The 20,073-nt window shown below is 34.0% G+C and overlaps 1 protein-coding gene across 6 annotated transcripts in view; it reads right to left on the bottom strand.

Moving 5' to 3' along the window:
• Positions 1-15,384, bottom strand: part of LOC108611535 (uncharacterized) — a 76,098-nt gene extending 60,714 nt beyond the window's left edge. For 5 of the 6 annotated variants that reach the window (XM_089463337.1, XM_089463331.1, XM_089463336.1 and 2 more), the window contains exons 1-2: positions 15,098-15,384; positions 12,686-13,312 (exon numbers count right to left, since the gene is read on the bottom strand). In XM_089463337.1, the coding sequence (XP_089319463.1) occupies positions 12,686-13,108 (423 nt within the window). In that variant the 5' untranslated portion in view covers positions 13,109-13,312; positions 15,098-15,384. Of the gene's footprint in view, positions 1-12,685; positions 13,313-15,091 lie in introns of all 6 variants that reach the window. The other variant, XM_089463333.1, reaches the window with a different exon arrangement.
• Positions 15,385-20,073: the final 4,689 nt, after the last annotated feature.

The raw sequence follows: 20,073 nt of genomic DNA, 5'->3' as shown, positions 1-20,073 counted from the left end.
TTATTTCATGCGAAAAAATATCTGAAAATTCTGTTAGTCTCTTTTTATTGAATTTATAAATTTCATAGCTTGAAATTTTTTATTTCATATATAAACTTATTTCATATCCAAGTTTCATAACATTATTTTTACAAGCTGCTAAAAAATTGTATATATTTACACATATTTCCCGTTTAAATAAAACAGCGGCAATTAGCCATCATGACAAGCAAACACACAAATACACATATACTATATAAACACGCATATGTGCACCTAGTGCACGGTAGCTGTGGCCAAGGCTAAGCGCATAGCACATGCATCTGTTTTACACAATGGGCGCCCCTCGCATCATAATATTCATAGCTCATACTCAGCAAAGCTCCAAACCCCAATGCGGTCAGCAATGCATTTAAAAGTCATGCCCTTGTCGCTAAATGGGTCTCAAAACGCCCACAGAGAGGGAGAGAGAGAGAGGAGTAAATAGGTGAAAGAGTAAATGGGTAACATGGGTGTATGTCCCCCTCGCTCTGCAACAGCAACGCAACGCGCTAAACAAATGAAAATGATTTCCGTTCGTCATGCAAACAGTTGTGCAGCACGCCCCTCCACAGCCCTCTGCCCACGCCCTTTAGCCAAAAAAAAAAAAAAAAAAAAAAAAAAAAAAAAAAAGCAACACGCTGCCATTTGGCAAGTGCAACAAACGGAAGCAATGAAAATGGGCACAACAATTGCCCCGACTATGTTGGTGTGTGTGTGTGTGTGTGTGTGTGCTGTTGTTGTTGTTGTTACCATGACCCACGTCGCCCTCCGCTTCAACTGCATTTGTGTATGTATTTTTTTCTTAATTCATAAACAATTCATTAAAACGGGAAATGGCAATTAATGCATGTATACGATATATCATAAAATTATATACAAGAGGTAACTACTTTACAGAGAATGACTAATAAATGCCCTGTAGATTATATCAATAATGCGTGATTAGATAACAATAGCGAAAATTTGTTGATGGTAGTATTTCTTTGAGAATTTTACTTATAATCGGAGTAGCTAAAGCAAATGAAAATGTACAAATATTGTTTGTAATATTTTTTTATTTTATTTTTATTATTATTATTTTTTTTTAATTTTTGTTCATTTTATTTTTATTTATTTAGTTGTTATTTATTTTATTTCCATTTATTTTATTTTTGATTATTTATTTATTTATTTTTTATTAAACAAAATATCGGCCTGAAGGCCTTTGTCGCTCTGGCTTAAAACTTGTTATTTAGAATTAATTCTTTGTATCAATAAATAAATAGCTAATAATAAACAGATTATATTAAGAAACGAACAAAAATACTATTTACTAATTTTTTAATATTTATTTTTATCTTCATTTAAACATTTTTATCAATATTTAATAATGATTTAATTTAATTTAATTTATATCTATACTATTTACTAATTTTTTTAATATTTATTTTTATCTTCATTTAAACATTTTTATCAATATTTAATAATGATTTAATTTAATTTAATTTATATCTGATTAAACTCTTCGCTTTTTGCTTTCTGATTAATCTGATTTCTGCTATCAAAGCCTTCAGCTTCATCTGCTGCTATATTATACCCTGTTTTAGTACTTATTAAATGGGTATATGCATAAATACAGGGCATGCACAACATATGGAGGAAGGAAGTTTGTCATGCGAGGCAGCTGAAGGAGGTCAGTTCCCAGTTCGCATATTAAAGATTTAAAATATGTTTTATTAAAGACGAACGCCGAGAGACAGGCCCCCCACAAAGCAAGCAGGTTGCTGTTTAGCTATAATGCGATGTGAATCAAATGCTAACCGAGTTACTCACGCATCCACTCACATCTCCCACACACACACAATGAATGCTGATTGCAATGCGAACATCTCGACTCTTCCTCTTGAGCAGCAGGCTGCCTTGATTTTACTTTAGTCTCGCGTCTTGTCTTGTTATTTTATTTTTCTTATTTTTTCATGCCATGGCTCGTTTAACGCAAAATGCAGGAGGCTGAGACAGGGGCAGGAGGAGACATGCATGCGCAAGTGCAGGGCGCTTAACTCAATTGCATGTTGTATGCAACAATACGTTGCAGCTTCTCGCACTGCAACAACAAACTAGATACAAACAACAACAACAACAAAACAAGTAAGAACGTTGCAGTCGGGCGTTACCGACTGCGGAATACTCATTCACATCCCATCAACAATTTAGTAGTTAAGTTTCGTTCTAATACTGTAGAATATACAGGTTTTTCCGATTTGCCACGTCCCAACTGGGCGTAGACACCTCATTTTTGGTCAGTTTTTAGAAAGAGATAACGTTACCCTAACTGCAAAGTTTGAATGCTTACCCTAAAAAAATGTGAAAATTACAGGGTATTTTTCGATATGCCACGCCCCTAAAGAGGCGTAAAAATTATTTTTGGGGAATCGATAGAGGAGGCTACCAGTAACTCAACTATCCAAATTTGAAGCTTCTAGCTATTATACTTTAGGAGATATAAACTTTTGCGGTTTGCCACGCCCCCTGTGGGCGGACATATATCCGACAAAACTTTTTGGTCTTGGGTGATCAGTCCGAGTATATATACAAAATTTGAGGTCTCTGCCATCAATAGTGTCCAAAATATAGGAGAATTTAAAAAATCACTATATCTTCAGGTCCGATTTGCCACGCCCCCAACGGGCGTAGACTTATAATTTATCTTCAGACTTTATAGAATCATACCATTAGCTGACGTGCAAAATTTCAGCATTCTAGGTTTACAACTTTAGGAGATACAGTTTTATCCGATTTGCCACGCCCCCAATGGGCGTAGATATATCCGCCATAGCTCGTGATCTTGGGTGGTCAACGCGGACCTACATACCAAGTTTCAGCTTTCTAGCTCTTCAACAAACATGATTTCTGGTATATCGGAAAATGCATTTTCCGATTTGCCACGCCCCTAGTGGGCGGATCGGGAAAATTTTAACACTTTATAAATCGGAGATATACACGAGTATGTGTTCCAAATTTCAAGTCTCTAGCTTCAATAGCGCCGAAATAGATTGCGTTCATACGGACAGACGGACAGACGGACGGACGGACAGACGGACAGACGGACAGACGGACGGACAGCAAGACGGACATTGCACAAAACCAATATACTGATTCACTTTCGTGAATGAGTATAAACAGCAACGGCAACAGCAACAACATCTGCAGTTGGCATGCAACATGTTGATGTAATATGCTAATTTTGATGCTGTGCCATCCATTGTTTCGAGTTTTTCCATAGAAATTTGCTAATGTCGAAGTCGAAGTTAAAGCTGACTTGTTCAGTGAGAAAGACAAAGCAGAAGACAGTTTGAGCAGCACTTGAAAAACTTGAATACATTTGGAAAGGTTGTTTGATATTGTGTTAAGATCAATAAAAATGCATAAGAAAGGCTTGGGTTGGAAAAGGGAGCGAAGTTACGAGAAAGAAAGAAAAAGTAAAAGCTTGTGTGCATTAGTTAATAAATATAATATTTTATTTTTTTATATAGTTTATATTATTAGTATATAAATGTTATATATAATCGAACATTTTTTTTTTTTTTTTTTTTTTTTTAATTTTGCTACAATTGCTGTAAACTCAGTTCCGAGCAAGTATCTCATCTATCTTCCAGTATGATGCCCATCCCTTTCTGTAATTGGTTGACCTCATAGCTTTACTACTCATTTCTCCGTCTCCCTCTCTCTCTGTCTCTCTGTCTCTCTGTCTCCCAATTATTTTTTGAGGCCAGCCCTTTCACACTTTACTTAACGCACAAGTGTGTTGCTGCCCACACTCTATCAATTTCACCCAATTTACATGTTGCCATATTAAAATTAACACACTGCTCTACTTAGGCCCTGCTGCAGCCCACCAAATGCAATCTATCAAAGTGCATTAAAAATAAAAATTGGCCCCAAGCTACATCTGGATGCACGTTTCACTTCGTTGCGGTGTTGGTTGTTTTTTCTGTTTTTTATACCCTGAACCCATTGAAAATGGGAAATCAGGGTATAATGGTTTTGTTGAAATGTATGTAACAGGCAGAAGGAGGCGTGGCAGACCCCACAAAGTATATATATTCTTGATCAGGGTGACGAGCTGAGTTGATTTGGCCCTGTCCGTCTGTCTGTCTGTCCGTCTGTCCGTCTGTCCGTCTGTCCGTCTGTCCGTATGTTTGAACGCGTCGATTTCCGAAGATATAAGAGCTAGAGACTTCAAATTTTTTGTAAAATGTTCGTAATTACAGCGCGGATATCGAGTTTATCATTAAAATTCGATAACTCATCCCGATCTTTTTTTATCGATGAAAAACCTTATCGAAAACCAGTTATAAAATTATATCTTCTACACCTTTATTGCTAGAGTCTCCAAATTTTGAATGTATGCTTATATGCAATTTATACAATTTCGGTTTTTGTTAAAATTTACCCCCCACCTCTAAATTCACCCCCTCACCCTCACTTTTGTAAAACGCGTATTTCAAATATTAGAAACTTGTGCTTTGGCAATTACATGCATATTCATGTTATAATCATAATCTGAAAGTTTCATGAAGATCGTACGTCCACAAAAAAAGTTATTAAACAATTAAGTTCTCATAGTAAGCGCACACTGCAGCCCATGCGTGTTTATGCGTGGGTGCTTGTATGTGTATGTGTTTGTGTATGTGTGTGTGTTTCTTGTGTAAGCTGAAAGACGCGAAAAATTATTGAAATAGCTAGCACTCCAAGGGTTCAGGGGATCTCGTAGTCGAGCAGTCTCGACTAGAGCTTTCTTACTTGTTTTTTTAATGGGTCAAAGTCTGACCGAACCGCTTAATTGTGATATATCACTTTACTCCAAGAACATCAGCATTAAGATATATATAACATATACGCATATTGAAAAAAATATATGGGGCACACAAAAAACTTCAAAAGTTTTGCCGCAAATCTTGCAAAGATGAAAAAAAAACATCAATTGATATACATATATTCATAAATGCAAAATATTGTTTCTTGAAATTGTTAATTTTTCGCGTATAGCATTCATAACTGTACTATTTAGTAAATACAGTAGAGTCTCGATAGTTCGAAATGGCAAGAAATCCGTTTTTTCCGATTTGCACAGAAATTCAAATTATAGAGAATTTTTGGGAACGAATTTCTTTCAAGGGAATAGAATTTTTTTCGATTTATCGCGACTTTCGGTTTAGCGGGGTACGAATTATCGAGACCCCTTTGTATAAAAGTATATATGATATATGAATGTTTTCTCAAGTTTTTAGGCTTGATATTTTTTTTTTAACATATTGAATATATATGTATATTATTATTTAGTCTTATTTGAATATATATGATAAATGTAATTCAATTTTGAGACAATTGAAATCTAAATCAATATTATCTCAAATCACAGGCACTTGGGTTTCTGTATATGTATGCTTGGTTTAGCTACAACCTATTATGAGATCTGATTTCCTTATCGATGTTAACACTGCATCTCTTCTCATTTCAGCTTTAAAGGATTTGCTTTGTTTTTGTGCCACGCACTTAACCCACATTTTCCACATAGTTTCCCTTGCAGTTGATATGCTCCAAGTGCCTCCCATCATACTGTGCCGCACCCCTCCCATTTCAATGACCGCCCAGGCCCACCCCTAATGTTCAAAGCATGCAAAAAAAAAAAAAAAAAGAAGAAACAAAAAATTGCACTACTGAGTGCCATTTGGTGAGCTGCGAGTGGAAATTCCCTTGCGTAACTGCCTCGACCTGAACCAGGGACTTGTGCTTCTGATGATTCTGGCTGTTGCTGTTTTCGGTTCTACAATTGAGCCTATGTAGCACACTCCGACCGCCCGTTATTTGCATTAAGCCGAGCCATTTATTTGTATATTTTATTGTGGCGCATATTTTTCGCTAAAGTTTTTCCCGTCTGCCTCAGTTCGTTTTGCTTCGCTTTATGAATGAAAACATTTTCGTTTGTGGGGTTTTCTTTCGGTTTTTTTGTTTTGTTTGTTGAGAGGGGGTTGCATGATTTTCTAGGAACATACACACGCACATATGTATATTTATATATATGTATATATATATCTACATTTGTTGGCTCATTTTTATTTTTACGCATTTCTTGCGTGTCGCTCTCTTTGCCTGTCGGTTTGTCTTAACGTTTTGAGCTGGGGCAGGCTAATGGGCCGCAGTCGGGGAAGCGTAGAGGTTCTACAACGCCTCGCTCTAATTTTTTTTTTTTTCTTTTTGACTTTGCAGATAAGCAGCTAGTGCGTGTGTGCATGTGTGTGGAGGTGTGTGGGTGTGTTTGCCCACTTGTGCCCCTTGTTTATTCAACGATTTTCGATGCGTGCTTGACGGCAATTCGGACTCAAATTACCCGGTTGCAGTTTTTCCCTTAACCCTAAAATTTATTTGATTTTCTATTTATTTACCTAGTCGTCGTATATTTTGTTCTTGTTGTTGTTGTTGCTGTCGCTGCTGTCATTTAAGCTATGCGTATCACCGGGAGAGTGAGTTTAGTGTTACAGCTATTTTGGGTGTCTACATTTATGAGCTAATTTATGGGGTCATAATTGTTTCTTATGGAGAAAACGAGTGATTCGATCAGGGCATGCGGCATATATTTTCTATAATTGTGAAGTAATGCATATAATGGAGTTTATAATTATGTTTTATAATAAAAAATATAATTGCTAATTTTGCACTATATGAAGCACGTTAGTTTATTATTATATTATATATATTATATACATATTTTATTTGTATTTTTTTTTTGTTTTCTCTTTACTATTTTCATTTTTCAATTATTTTTGCTTTATGAAGAATGTTAGATGCAGAGAATTTTTCAAATAATGTGAAAATAAATCATAAATAAATATATGTTTGAAATTTCAATGTTTGTTAGAAGGTCAAAAGTAAAATAAATCTAAGTTCTATAATTTAGTTTATACTGAATTTTTTTAAATATATTTTTATTTATTAACATATATTATATTTTTATAATTTAATAATTTAGTATTACAGTACACATATTCTAAAATGTATAGAAATACCCACACAAATACTAAATAACATTTATAGCAAACAGCTGTAATATTAATTGTTTACACTTTCAAAAAGCGTTTTTGTTTTCAAGCTCTAAAATCTTATTTAAATTACAAAATACTATAAGTTAATTGCTTGACTCGAGCACATTTGCGTTTTATATATTCTTAGAAACAATTGGAAGGAAAATAATAAAATTCATTTCAACAAAAAACTATTTTTAGCTTCAGCTGATCTCTTCCTGTCTTTGAGCGATTTCGTGTTCAATTTTATGATCAGAAATTTCGAAGATTTTGGCGTTTGTTTTATTTTTGAGAACTTTTGTTGACCCAATTGAAAAAAATTTGTAGAGAATTAAATAAGTGAAATGACAATAAAACAGCTTAAGGGCATACGAATTTTCACTTTCTCTCTCGCTCTCCTCTATCTCTTTCTTTCTCTAATATTCTATATGCGATCGGCAGCTTTTGCACATTCGTCACCCAAAGTCCCATATCTCCCGCTCTGGTTCCCTCGCTAGCAGCCAGTGAAGAGGCCTCTGTGCGCATTCCGCCGTGTGAAAAACATTTTTCATTTTAAATATATATATATATTTTATTTGGTTTTAATTTGTTGCAAAAGCACTGAAAGTGTAACAACGCCAATATGAATATATGCCGTGTTCTATATGTATTTGTTGCTTGTCGTTGTTGTTGTTGGCGCTTTACCGTCAAATTGAAACGCGCAGCACAAAATAAATTGACATTGAACGTAAAATTTATTGAAATTGTTTACGTGGGGCCTGCAATTGTTTTGCGGTGCTTGCTATTGTTGTTCCTGTTTTCTTTTTGTTTTTATTTTTATTTTGTAGCCGTGGGTCGGTTTGAAAATGATTGGTATATAGAATTTATGGCATTTCGCAGAGTGTACTCATAATTATATTAATTTTCACAAATAGTAGAATAGACGTCAGCAACTACATAAAATATGTAGATATTCATAAAAAATTAGAGAGTCCAATTGGATAAGGTTGCTTATTGTATAATGATTACATATATTCCGAAGATATTTTATATTTTTACTAAGAAGCTTGCATACAACTTTTACATAGACCATTGCAATTCTATGCAACAAAAAAAAAAAAAAAAAAAAAAAAAAATTCTTTTCTTTTTTTTGTGTTTCTTGCTAAATTTCACCCAACACACACACAGAGACAATCTTCCACATTTCTCCCACATACCGTTGGATGTTTTCTGCTCCAGATACGCGACTTGAGCCCTTTGGCAACTGCACTCGAGTGCAGCGAGGCTTGGCCATAGCAACATAGCAGAAACTGGCCAAAACGACTCTGCCGGACAATGTGCTGCAATGTCTGTGTACATTGGGCCAACTATGTGTTATATCTGACGAAAGTCCGGCCATATGGTGAGCGGGCACGTACCAAGTTTTTCCCTCGATTTTCTTGCCGAGATTTTTGCTGTTTACTTTCCATTTGTGAGCGAGCGAGTGAGTGAGCGCTCTCTCTCTCTCTCCCTCCCTCTCTCTGCTCGACTGAGTTGCCCTGGCGCTTCCTACTCATAACTTTGGTGCGCTGTCTGTCTGTCAGTCCAGCATGTCTCTGGTTACAATTTTGCTGGTGTTTTGCTTTGTGTTTTTTTTTTTTGTTTTTTTTTTTTGCTATGCTTCTTCCTCGTTGGCTTTGCTCATATTTCTGACGCGGTCACTAACGGGGCACAAAACTTTGAGGGCCAATGGCTTTTTAAGTGTGACTAATTATGAACTCGTCTTAATGTCTTAAGCACTTGAAGCGTTAGGCCGTTGGGGTTCGATGAACTCCACCCATACCTTTGCAGCCAGCAGTGCCTGAACAGTGCACCAGCAAATGGGCTCTCTCAAATGTGCAGCATTGATTTTATGTCCCCGTCAAAAGTCAAACAAGAAAAAAAAAAGAAAACATGAAATAAGAAAACTTGGCTTAAAGCAAATTGGCAAAGATAGAGCGAGAAAGCAAAAAGAGAATGTTGCACAAGCAAATTTATCGACCTTCGGCATTCGCCTGTCAATGTGCTCAGCCTCCGTTTACCAGTCGAAATGTATTGACAACAACTGCGCAAATATTTGGCAACATTTTGTTGCAACGTTGCGGAAACTGCGGAAATTATGCAGACAATTTGCAACCAGACACAAGTTCTACATTCAATTTGTTGCCCCGCCAATGCTGGACAAACAGAGCGGGGAGCATATCAGCAAATACTTGGCTTCGCTTGGCATGCTCTACTTGAGAGCTCTCAGGTAATCAGTCAATTTTGTTGGCTAAACATTGGCTTGGAGCCAAAGTGAATTAAAAAGGCTAACGAATTCAGCATTCAGCAGGTCAAAATCTTATGTGGTCCAAACAGAATAGCATTGCTAAACATTCAAATTATGTAAGAACACGAAGGGAGAGTACTTAAAGAGATTGGCTTAGCAAGGCATTGAAGAGTTAAGATTGAAAGAGGCAGGGAGAATGTGGATTGACTAGGAAATCGAGAGAGAGAAAGGTACAAAAGAAGATAGAGGGAGAATAATAAAGCAAAAATCATAGAGAGAGAGAGAGAGAGAGAGAGAGAGAGAGCAAATGTGCAGGGAGACAGAAAGAAAACTATAGAGAGAAAGAGAGAGAGAGAGATCTATGAAGGAACACAGAGACAGGAGCAGACAGAAATATAGTTCCACTATATAGAAGAGATGGAGCAATAGAGAGAAAGAGAGAGAGACAGAGAAGAGAGAGGTATAGAGGTGCAGAGATACAGGGACAAATGCACAGAGAGAGATCGATATAGCGGAATAGGGAGATATAGTAACAGAGGGCTAGAGAAGCATAGTTGAATAAAAACGGGAATAGAAAGATTGTCAAATGTATTAATTGATAAAATGATATGGTTTCCATTTACTTTACTTGTTATACTACATTGGACTATGTACTTACAAAGTCTATGCTTTTCCTTAATTCACATTTATTTAGGTATATAATATACCATAGGGGAGCCCAAAGCTCTCTTGCCTAAAGCAAAGCTTCTGCTTCCGCCACGTTTATTTACTGTGCTTGTTGGACTCATTGCTTAAGCATAGGAGGCCCATCGATCATGTAATCGCAAGCGATTCGTCTTCGAGCAGTGTTTACCCAGCATAGATACAAACATAGATACATAGATAGCGATAGTGCGTATCTTAAGACCGTATCTTTTGCAATTCATTATCTTAGTTTCTTATTGCGCAGAGCCGCCTAAGCAAACAAGTACCAACAAAACATGGCCAGCTACCTGGCCAAGTTTATAAGTTACCTGTTTTCAGTCAAGTTGACGTAGGGCTGGTGTTGAAAATATGGAAATTAACAGGACAACAAGAGTGCAGAAAGCTTTAAAAAATAAGAACAAGCAGAGCTTCAAGAGCTTATGCTGCATAGATGATGAGAGCAGAATGCCAACAGCTCAGATAATAGACACAGTTCAGATAAAATCCGACAGATAAGAGTGTTAACAAAATAATAACAAAATAAAAAGCATTTACATACATACATACACAAACATATACATGTACATATCTGCACAGTACGGCTACAAATAGCTTGGGAAAATGAAGTTGGTTTCTGGCCATTAGTGAAATGCTGTCAAGAGCTGGTCAGGCACAGGGCCAGAAAGGAAATGTGAACATGGCTTATTCGGTTTAGCTGCGACAATGAATGTGAATACACTCGCATTATGTTGCTGCTTCTGTTTCTGTTTATTTTTTTCTCCTCGACTAATTTGCCACATCCAAAATGACATTTATTGCCGTCTGGAGGATTGACAGAGAGCCAAGATTAAAGTATTATGTGTTGATTTTAACTTCTGGCAAGTTTAAAGCTACAAAAAATCAAGGTTTTGCATTTAAAACTAAACTTTTAATTAATTGAAAGAAAAGTAAAATAAAAGCTAGAAGAACTTTTTTTTATAAAACTTGTGTGTGTTATAAAATAAACAAATTTATTTCAGTAGTTAAAAAATTAATAAAAGAAGAAATTCATTTTTAATTAATTAAATTACATTAATTTTTTCTACATCAAAAATTTCGTAATTTCTTAAATTAATAATTAATAAAATAAATATATTAATAAAATAGCTCCTGCTTGATTTCAATTTAAATCAAACTCAAATAAAATTCACTGATGAGCTAAGGCTATTAAAATGAATCGAAAGTTACTTTCAAATTACTCCGCTTAAACGACAGCTGTTTGGCTAGAAACCGAAGCTAGTTTAGCTTTGTCAACAACTGTCATGGCATGGGGACAAATAGATGGATGACTCAGCGGCATTACTGGATTTTAAATACCAAACTGACTGAGATCTTGGCTTGATATGTTGTTGAATATTCTGAATTTTATAGCTGCAAATGAGCCATCGAGCGATTTGGCAAGAAACGGGTCTATCAGGGGTTTCAATCGAGAACAAAGAGCATTTGCGTCATAGAACTATAGGTCTTTCATATTTTTATAAATAATTATATAAAATATATATACATTTATATTTCATATCGATTCCATATTTTAGCTTGTCCAATGCAGACATGCGATAAACACATTTGACCTAATGAAGCTAGAGCTATTCGATTTAATGCCCATGAGTATATATCTAAATAATAGAAATGAAGAGATGAATCAGTCAAGACTAGATGAATTTATTTAGATAATATATAATGGCATGTAACAAAAATTTAAAAATGAGTTAATAGCTCAAAGATGATGTCTAAAAAAGAATTTACCTAAGATGATTTCAGGTTAGATAAGATTATCTCAACACTTCAATGCGAATACCACAGAAACTTTTACAGCAGATTCCTTAGCGGTTCGCTCTTAATAACTCCCGTGATTTTCGTTGAGGCAAGGCTCTTTTCGTACTCTCCAAAAGTAAAGTAAATTAAAAACCAACAAGAAGATTGAAAGACTTAAAACAGTACAAGTTTTTATACTTAAATATATTTTGTGTATATGAATGAATTGTTTTTGTTATATAAGCAATTTTAAGAGATATAAGATACATATTTACTCTTTCTTGATAAACATATTTATTTTGTTGATAATATTACAACTTATTTTACTAACAATTTCTTTTAAATCTATTTTATTCTCAAGACTTAATCAATCAAATATCTTGAGCCCCAAAGTATAAATCTACATATATCTTAAGTATATATATTTAAAGCACTTAACTCTTAATCAATTAAATACTATCTGTTATATGAAAGTCTATATAGTATAGACTACTTGTTTCATTAGCTCTATTCTTTTACATAGAACTTTGTTGACACCTCCTCAATCAAGTTCCGTATCAATTAACTGATCGATATAGTTTATCTGCAGCACTTGAGGCATTTGCTGCTGCTGCGCTTGGTTGCCCACTTAACAAACCCATTGATTTAATTCCCAATCTTGAGAGACTTAAGGACTTGTCTGAGTGGCTTACCTACCTTTGCCATCATGCTTCGACTTTGCCCCTATATCATGCCAGACATTATAATCTTTTCATTTTCACATCACTAAATCCAACCTTGATGGAAACTTAATTGTAATTTATATATATATATGTTTGTATGTGTGTGTGTATTGGAGTTGGCTTGGACTTGGACTTACCTTTGGATCCAATATGCTGCGCTCCAGGCTATCCTCACGATTCATGGTCGTTGCTGTGCTGCCTGTGCCGCTGCTGCTGCCACCTCCGCCGCCACCACCGCCGCCCCCTTGACTGCTGCGCTGGCTGCTGCGTTCGCGCTCACGCTCCTGCTGCTCCAGACGCAGACGAGCGCGTTCTACACGCGCCAGCGTCGGACTGTCCAGTATGGAGGGCGCTCGGGATGGTGGACGCGAATTGTTAGACGATGTCGTATGCAATTGCTGCAGTTGATGTTGCAGTTGCTGCTGTTGTTGCTGCTGCTGTTGCAGCGTTTCCAGCGTGGCGCTGTTGTTGGACGATGTCGAGCCCGGCGTGGGCGTGGCCGATGAGGATGAGTTGGTCATCGTGGCTGTCGATGTGGTAGATGTGGTGTGCATCAGCATGCCGTTGTTGCTTGTTGTTGTTGTTATTTTTTTGTTCTCTTCAATAATTATTTTCAAGGGGCGTTTTTAGGCGCGTAGATTTTTATTGAGAGCGTTCTCTCTGCTGCACTTTGATCGTTATATATATATGTGTATATATGAGTTATAGAACTGCAGTTGATTATTCACGCACTTTTTGTATATTTAATTTTATTTAACTGTGGGCTAGAAGTTTGCAAAAATAATAATTATTTGATTATTTATTACGAAATTCACTTTGAGTTTTATGCGAAAGGTCACTTATAGAGCTGTTTGTTATAAGTGCCAAAAAGTATATTTATATATATTCATACATATATTATGTATGTATATTTAAAATCAATTTATAATTATTTTATTTTATTTATTTTAATTAATTGCAAAAAGTTTTTATATATCTTTCATATTATTGTTAATAACAATATTATTATTATTATTATTTTTATTTTATTTTTTTTATTTTTATTTTTTTTAGTCAATTATCAGTCAACTTTTATTCAGTTTATTATTGTTTAGTAAAAAAAAAAAATATAACTATATTTAATAATTTCGAAATATTTAGTCAATTAAATATTTTCTAATCATTTTTGATTCCTTGTCTGATTTTCCATTTTTCTTGTTTGGATGCGAGAGCTGCCAGTAATTTTTCTTTATCCTACTCATTCATATTATATATTTCGGTATATACTTAATGAATTTTATTTAAAGTTATAAATATTTCATTATGTTCCTATTAACAGCTTCTATGCCAATTTCTTATCAAAAATGTGATAAGAACATTTAAGGTACTTGGTCAATTTTCTTAAATATATACTCAGCTATAAAATTTAAAATTATATTTAGAAATACTATTTATTTGTAAATTTGATTTTTAATTGTATTTTAAAATCAAATGAATTGTTTTATAATTATATAAAATATATATCTATCTGATATTTAAGAAAATAATGTGTTATTATGAAAAAATTTCAATTTGTTTTTAGTTTTAAAAATTACTATATTGATCGTTTTCTTTATAATTATGTTTAAAAGTTTGATATGAAAAGCGTAAGTTTGAAGTAAGTTTTATTCTTCATATAGACTGACAATATTTAATATATTTGTATAACATATAAAATTTTCAAAAAAATCTGTTTTTGATTAGCCCATTCTAATCAAATATTACAAAAATATCTAAATTTGTATATACATATTTATGCAAAATGATTGTAACAATGCTTTCTTCATTAAAAGAACTATCTTTCATTAGCTAAAACCTTTTCTTCTATCCCTTAGCAAAGAAACTGATGTCTATATCTACTATGTATACAAATTTATGTTTCCTTCTTTATCGAGTTTTAATCCTTGATTCCATTGCAACTGCAGCACCTTCAGCTGACCGCTGCACACACACACAAATGCACAATAAATTGCGAATCTGTCGTCGTGCAACACTTGCAGCAGCAACAGCAGCAGCAGCAGCAGCAGCCAATTGAATGGCCAATTTCTGGTTATTATTTTTAGGTAGGGAGCGAGTCGCAACGAAATAAGAAAATAAATGCAAAAACAACAACCTAAACTGAAACAACAAAAATCGAGCAAAACAAATGCAATGGCCAATAATTTTCACAAAACTGGTTTCTCGCCCAGTTGCCCAAGTGTTGCAGGTAGTTTTTACTTTCGCACAAAACAAGAAAATGGTTAAAACAACAACAAACTGAAATAAAAACACAGACAACTAGACAACTGCACTGAAAGATACAAATGTATCTTGAAGTGCGTTCGAGCCAATTTCTTGGGCATAATTCTTCGGTTTGTTTATTATGTTTTTTTGTCGTCTCTTAGCTTATTATTTATTTAGTTGGCGCGTTTCTTTGGCATGTCAAACACGTTTCGTATGTGCTGTCATATTTCCGCTGACCAATTTCATTCTATTCGCTATATGCGTATAGTATATATATATATATTTAGTAACCGACTACATACACATACATTATTTGTTTGCTTTGATTTATTTGTGAATTGATTTGGCTGCTAGTTGTATGCCGCGTCGCATTTCTTCGCGTTGCGATTGAAAAAACCAATTTTGAATGGATTTGGCAAAATTTTATTTTCAATGCTCTATGTGAGTGTGTGTGTATGTTTGCTCTTCTTGCTTTTTGGCACGCCAAGCAAACGCGCGACCGTCGTCGAGCCGTTAACCGTTTCGAACTGCGTTTTGCGAACTGCGAACTGTTCACGCCAGCTGCCCGTCGTTGACTGAGCACGCAACAAAAACTGGTTTGCCGCCGAATCTCTTTCGGCATGCCATGCATCGGCATGCGGCTGCCAGCCTGACAGCCGTCCGAACATGTTCGCGTTTGAGGTTGTATATAAAATTGAAATTTCCCACTATTTGATTGCAATGCTGTGGTCTTTGGCGTCTTTTTTTTTTTTTTTTTTTTTTTTTTTTTTTTTTTATATTATTTAAGATATATGCATTTTATTGGTTGCATCAGATATGAGAGCCTTATAACGAGGTAACTCAAATTAGATATTATTTTACAAGATTTTTAGTAATATTTAGTACATCTTATTTAAAGGAATTCTGAGGGAGTAAACAATATTTGGGTATAAAATTAACCAATTCTGTGTCAAAAAAAAAAAAAAAAAAAAAGAAATGTAATTTTAGTTAATTAATTTCCATAAATAATTAACTAAATTTTATCATTAAAAAAAAAAGTAAAAATGTGTCAAACCATTGCAGCTGAACGTCACTGACTGCAGAATACTAATTCACGACTCAAATGTAGTCAGATTCTTCTTCATATAAGAATATGAAGCCTTCGTTTTCGTTTAATATTTTTAATATTTTTGCTCATAGCAAATATTAAATACTAAACTAAAATTAGCTGTCTTAATGGCTAAAAATAAAATGGGTTTAAAATTATTATAAATGTTTATTAATTTTCTGATTTTATTCAAATTTATTTATAACATACTTAATCTTTTGACGACAACCAACTTCTTTTATCCATTAACAAATTAACTATAGTCATATACCTCAAAAAAACATACAAAAAAATTTCCCTCTTTGGGTAATTTGATTAATCAAAACGAACTCGTAGCGAATTGCAACTCGAACCAATTAAATGCCAAACGTGCAACGATCGAACATGTTGGCCCTTCGATTGGCTCTCGGCCGGTATTTGGTTTGGTTGGTTAATGTTTCTGGTGAGGGAGTGAAGAAAAAGAAGAAGAGAAAAATAAGCATAGCAGGTAAAAAGCAGGTAAAGTTGGCGTCTTATGAACGGTTTTTATAGTAGTATCTAAATCTGTGGCTGGGGTCTGGCGTGTGTTTCCTCTTTCGATATTATAGCTATGCCCATGCTGCTCCACTCCATTGTATTGCCGTGCGGCATTTCAAGTGATTTATGCCGCGCAACAGCAACAGCCACAGCAACAACAACAGTAACAACTACAATTGTTGCATTTGAGTTGCAGTTGCAGTTCGTTGGCCCACAGTTTGAGATCAATTGGTCTGCGGTTCTATGATGATCTAATCAACGACACACTTGACAATCGTCACTTGACTCATTGGGTTTTTATTTAGCTTTATCCATTCAAGCAAAAGTTTCCTTAAACAAAAACAACAACAATAACAACAGCAACAGCAGCTACAACAACAATCAGAATAAGAAATTATTAAACATATTCTCCACACACATATGATTCACGCATTTGGCGGCATGCGAATCACGCAATTATGCAAATATCTTTATCTTTAGCATGCCAACATTTGGGCATGTCGCATGCCGCTTTAACTAAAAAAAAAAAAACAAAAACGAAAGACAATCCGAAACTAAAAAAAAATACAAATGTTTCAATTTTAGTTTCCAATTACTGTGCGTCTCTGTTGTCATTCATGGCGCCAACATAATTTTTATTATTATTTCAGATACACATTCATGCCTGTATATATGTATATATCAAACAAACCCCATTCAAAAATCTGTCGCGGCATCTGTTTTTTTCCTGAGAATTTTACGTGCTGTTTCGTAGATTTTTGGTAATTTTATTTGTATTTGTTTTTTTTTTTTTTTTTTCCCCTTTTTTTCAGTCTTCGTTGACCGTCAAGTGGTCTGATAACTTTATTGGCCATGTTCCCAATGTTTGTCTGTGTAATTTGTTGTGATTATCGCAGCTCGATTGAATTAAGTTGTTCGTTCTGTCCTTTGTTGTTGCTGTGGTTCTCTGAATGTGTAGAAATATGATATGGGAGAACAACTTTAATATAGATATGAATTGTTTTTATTGTTTTTATTTTTTATATTTTTGTTTTTATTTTATGTTTGATAAATTATCTAGAAGTTAGTCGGCTGTGCAGCACAGTACTAGTAGAAGTATTTGTAGTAAAAATAAAAGAATGTTAAGAAACTGACGGAAGCGAAGCTTTTCAATCATTCAAATAAAAATGACGACATTTTTTTTTTTTTTTTGTAGATATATATAATTCAAAATCAATATTAGAATATATCTTGATTGTAATTAGTTATTCTGCATAAATATTAAGTCTTTCTTAAATAATAAAAAAAAAAAAATATATATATATATATATATAAAAATATAATTATATTAATTATTTATTTATAAATATGCTAAAAGTGAATATATTTCTTAAACTATTTGATTCTTTATATGAAACAAATTATAGAAATAAATAAATGGAATAGAATATATAATAAATAAATAAATATATCATATATCATATCATATATCATCATTGCGAATATTTAATTCTACATCATAGTAAATAAAATGTACAGTTTATATGAAACAAATTACAAAACATATGCATTATCTTTTCAATAGCTTATACATATACAGAGCAGTAATAATTTTCTAATTTTTTTCTTTTTGCAATCTGTTGTAACCTAAATAAAATGTAAATTGATTGACATCAACTACAAATAAGCGAATGGTTTGAACTCCATTGAGAACAATCCATATATTTAAATTTTCTATTGCCTATTTATTTTTCATCTATTGCCTAGTTGAAAATATCAGGACGTGACATCTGTTTAGACGCCTTCCCATTAGTTTTGTGCACATATTAGTCGGGTCTCGATTATTATTATTATTATTATTATTATTTATTTATTTATTTATTTATTTTTTTTTTGCCTTTGATGAGAGAGCCTTAATGCTGTTACAAAAAATTGTAAATTTTAAATTAATTATCAATAAACCCTTAAATTTTCATATTCATATGCCATAAGTATTACTAAATACTACCAGGTATGACGATTGCAATATCTTCATGTTTTTTGTTGCTGTACCTGTATGCCACAGCTATATCCAGGCCTTGCCATGTGTGGACGGAGTGTTCTATGGTGGAGGCAAAACGCACAAACGTTCGGCCCATTTCTGGGTCTGTGCCGCATTTCCGTTCCGTATTGGAAAGACTTTCAATGCGTTTTACTCGTAACATTTTCAACGTTTTATCAAAGGCGAGTCGCGCCAAGTCGTCTGGTTGCCATTTGAAATCAAAGTTTCTTTGGCGTTTCCCATTGTTTGCCATAGCTTTTCCTTTTTTATTCTCGCCCTCTCTCTATCTCTCTCTCTCTCTGTGTGTTTCTGTACCTCCCCCTCTATCTATAGAGCTTTCTGCATATCGCATGTACGGCTTGGCATATCTTTTGTATGCACTGGTCGCATTCGAGAAGTTTTTCTTAGACATTTTTTTTTTTTTTTTTTTTTTTTTTTTTTTTTACTTTATCGCAAACTTTGGCAACGCAGGAAAAGGCGCGTTGGCTTGGACTTTGCGTGGCGATCTTTCTTTTAATTATATATGTATGTATATATTTACCAGATGTTTACATGCGCATACGTATTCGCTTTGTATGCAACGCATGGAACAATGCTAAAATGACATTTCCTCAAAGGGTGGCGGGTTCTGTTCTTATCAGCTGTTTGGCATGCTGGTAGCTGCTACAGGCTACTGCTGCCTCTTCATAACTGTAGATAAGGCTCGGCTATAGCTGTACGTGATAATATTGTCTTATGTTAAAGCCAAAGAGCAAACTGCGCTCTGATTGCTGATTGTTGATAATAACAACAGCAGCATCAGCATCAGCCGCAGCAGCTGACGACATCCTATATAAATGCCTTGTAATCTAATGGTTAAACAAAGGGTATATTCCAGTTGTGCAACAGTTTTGCTACAGAAAAACTTATATTATAATTATATTTAATAGTTAACGATATTGCTAACGCATTCATCAGTCGTTTATTTTTTATTGAGTTTGTTAGAGATCGAATATATATATATATATCGAGTATATTCGCTTAATTATAATTCCTATTATAATTATTGACTGAAACTATTTAATTAATAAAAAAAAAAAATAATAATAATAATAATAATAATAATAATAATAATAATTTAATATTATAGTACATAAAGTTTAAATATTGCGACATATTCTTATATAAAATAAATTTAATTTAAAATAAAAAAATATTGAAAATCAAAGTAAAAAGGGGATAAAAAATAAAGATTTAATATATTAAATGACTAATTATATATATTTTTTACTTGAACTTTTTTTTTAGATACTGTCAAAATATTTTTTCGCTTCATAAATGCTAGTCCTGTAATTATTAAAACGTCCTTTAATGAATTTTATATAAATAAGAAATTTAAAGTGCAACAAGTCTTCATTTACCTTTAACGTGCGCTTCCTAGATGTATTATCAATTGCACTGTGTTTTCAAGCTTGGGAGTAGAGAAAATGTTCTTGATTTCCTTTCAGTAGTAATCATAAATCATTGATAAAACGTCGTCGGCATGAAATATATTTTCCATATATTTGCAATTTATAACAATTTATGTGTATGCGCGCCTGAATGCGACTTTCGTCAGCTTCCGTACGTTGTGCCTGGTCATGGACTGGGAACAGAGCAATTAGTCAACTCGCGTCGCTCGT

The sequence above is a fragment of the Drosophila arizonae genome, chromosome 3 (genome assembly GCF_054131065.1).
Source record: "Drosophila arizonae isolate 15081-1271.41 chromosome 3, UAZ_ARI_1.0, whole genome shotgun sequence".
Classification (NCBI taxonomy): Eukaryota; Metazoa; Arthropoda; class Insecta; order Diptera; family Drosophilidae; genus Drosophila; species Drosophila arizonae.
This window is presented reverse-complemented; position numbering and strand designations above follow the sequence as displayed.